The sequence below is a fragment of the Cebus imitator genome, unplaced genomic scaffold (genome assembly GCF_001604975.1).
Source record: "Cebus imitator isolate Cc_AM_T3 unplaced genomic scaffold, Cebus_imitator-1.0 Scaffold698, whole genome shotgun sequence".
Lineage (NCBI taxonomy): Eukaryota > Metazoa > Chordata > Mammalia > Primates > Cebidae > Cebus > Cebus imitator.
The window spans coordinates 99,646-101,997 of NW_016108013.1; the positions used below are offsets into that span (position 1 = coordinate 99,646).

Sequence of the window (2,352 nt, forward strand, 5' to 3'; positions counted from 1 at the left end):
CTACTTGGGAGGCTGGGGCAAAAGACTCACTTGAACCTGGGAAGTGGAGGGTTGCAGTGAGACGAGACCACACCGTTGCACTCCAGCCTGAGCAGTAAGAATGAAACTCTGTCTCAAAAAAAAAGAAAGCTAGCTGGAATCATTTGCCTGTGTTTTCCTTATATTGGTTATAGAATATTTACCTTGGGCCAGGCATGGTGGTTCATGCCTGTAATCCCAGTACTTTAGGAGGCCGAGGGAGAAGGATCACATGAGGCCAGAGTTTAAGACTAGCCTGGGAACAAAATGAAATTCCATCTCTACAGAAAATGAAAAAATTAGCCGGCTGTGCTTGCTAGTGCACACCTGTCTTCCCAGCTACACAGGAGGTTGAGGCAGGAGGATCTCGTGAGCCCAGGAGGTCAAGGCTGAAGTAAACCAAGATCATGCTGTTACACTCCAGCCTGGATGACACAGTGAGAAAATAAAATTTTTTTTAACTTCTTTTTTTTTTTTTTTTTTTCTGGAGACACAGTCTTGCTCTGTTGCCCAGGCTGGAATGCAGTGGCAAAATCATAGCTCACTGCAGTCTCAACCTCCTGGGCTCAAGCAGTGCTCCCAAGTGGCAGAGACTACAGGCACATGCCATCAGGCCTAGCTAATATTTGTATTTTTTTGTAGAGACAGAGTCCACCTTTATTGCCCAGGCTGTTCTTAACCCCTGGCCTCAAGTGACCCTCCTGGCTTGGCCTGCCAAAATACTGGGATTCCAGGTGTGACTTTAAAACATTTTATTATAGAAAATTTAAATCATACAAAAGCAAGAAAATAGTACAATGATCTACACACACATACACACACACACACACACACAGATTATTTTAAAACATATCCCAGATACATATTTGTATTTCAGAATACATATTTAAAAGTAGGTATTTGGCCAGGTACAGTGGCTGATGCCTGTAATCCCAGCACTTTGGGAGGCCAAGGTGGGTGGATCACCTGATGTCAGCAGGTTGAGACCAGCCTCGTCAACACGGTGAAACCCTGTCTACTAAAAAATAGAAAAATTAGCCAGGTGTGGTGGTGCACTCCTGTAGTCCCAGGTACTCAGAAGACTGAGAAAGGAGAATCGCCTGAACCTGGGAGGCTGCAGTGAGTTGAGATTGTGCCACTGCACTCTAGCCTGGGCAAGACAGAGTGAGACTCTGTCTCAAAAATAAAATTAAATTAAAATTAATCAAAGTAGGTGTCATTTATTATTTATTTATTCATTTTAGAGACAGAGTCTCACTCACTCTGTCACCCAAGTTGGTATGCAGTGGTATCACCACGGCTCATTGCAGCCTTCGCCTCCTGGGCTGAAGCAGATTCTCTCACCTCAGCCTCCTGAGTAGCGGGTACTGCAGGTACTACCACCACGCCTAGCTAATTTTTATTTTTAATTTTGTATAGAGGCAGGGCCTCCCTATTTTGCCCAGGCTGGTCTTGAACTCCTGGGGTCAAGCAATCTTCCTGCTTTGGCTTACCAAAGTGCTGGCATTACAGGTGTGACACACAGCCTATTTTTAGTATTTTTAATAACCTTTTTGTAGAATAATTTTAGCTTTCCAGAAAAGTTGTAGAAATAGCACAGAGTTCCTATGTACTCCTCACCCATTTTCACCTTACATAACCATTATCACCTTACATAACCATGATACATTCATCAAGACTAAGAAAGCAACATTGGTGCATTTGAATTTCACCCATTTTTCCACTAATGTCTTTTTTCTGTTCCAGGATTCAATCCAGGATACCACATAATTGCATTTCATTTACCCTGAATTTTAAAGTGATATTTCCCTTTTAAATCTTCTAGAAAAGGCATATGGAAGGAGCATTTCTCTTTGCTGTTCTCCTACATTTCAAGCACATCTACCTCTATGTAGCACCAGCTTATGGTGTATATCTGCTGCGATCCTACTGTTTCACTGCAAATAAATCAGGCAAGTTTTGGTGAGGATAGCAAAAACTTTTTCGATTTTTTCCTTACTATGTTGAGTTGGTGTCTTGCTTGATAAGATTTTATGAAGCACAGCAGATATCTCTCACCTACTGATCCTATAAGCCCTTTACCCTTCTCACTTTGCTCTTGCCGCATCATGAATAGATTGGTGTACTATTGTGGGATACTTCTAGTTGTAGCACATGATATAGGTTATGGTTAATGCTAATGTTCCTTTTCTGTAGATGGGTCTATTCGATGGAACAGTTTCAGCTTTGTCCGTGTTATTTCCCTGGGACTGGTTGTTTTCCTAGTTTCTGCTCTTTCGTTGGGTCCTTTCCTAGCCTTGGTAAGCCTTTTTTTTTTTTTTTTTTTTTTTTTTT

The 2,352-nt window shown here is 41.8% G+C and overlaps 1 protein-coding gene across 2 annotated transcripts in view; it reads left to right on the forward strand.

The window, feature by feature from the left end:
- ALG8 (ALG8 alpha-1,3-glucosyltransferase) overlaps positions 1-2,352 on the forward strand; it is a 40,993-nt gene that overhangs the window by 26,321 nt on the left and 12,320 nt on the right. For both annotated transcript variants that reach the window (XM_017518692.2, XM_037734975.1), the window contains exons 6-7: positions 1,844-1,970; positions 2,215-2,318. In XM_017518692.2, the coding sequence (XP_017374181.1) occupies positions 1,844-1,970; positions 2,215-2,318 (231 nt within the window). The remainder of the gene's footprint in view (positions 1-1,843; positions 1,971-2,214; positions 2,319-2,352) is intronic.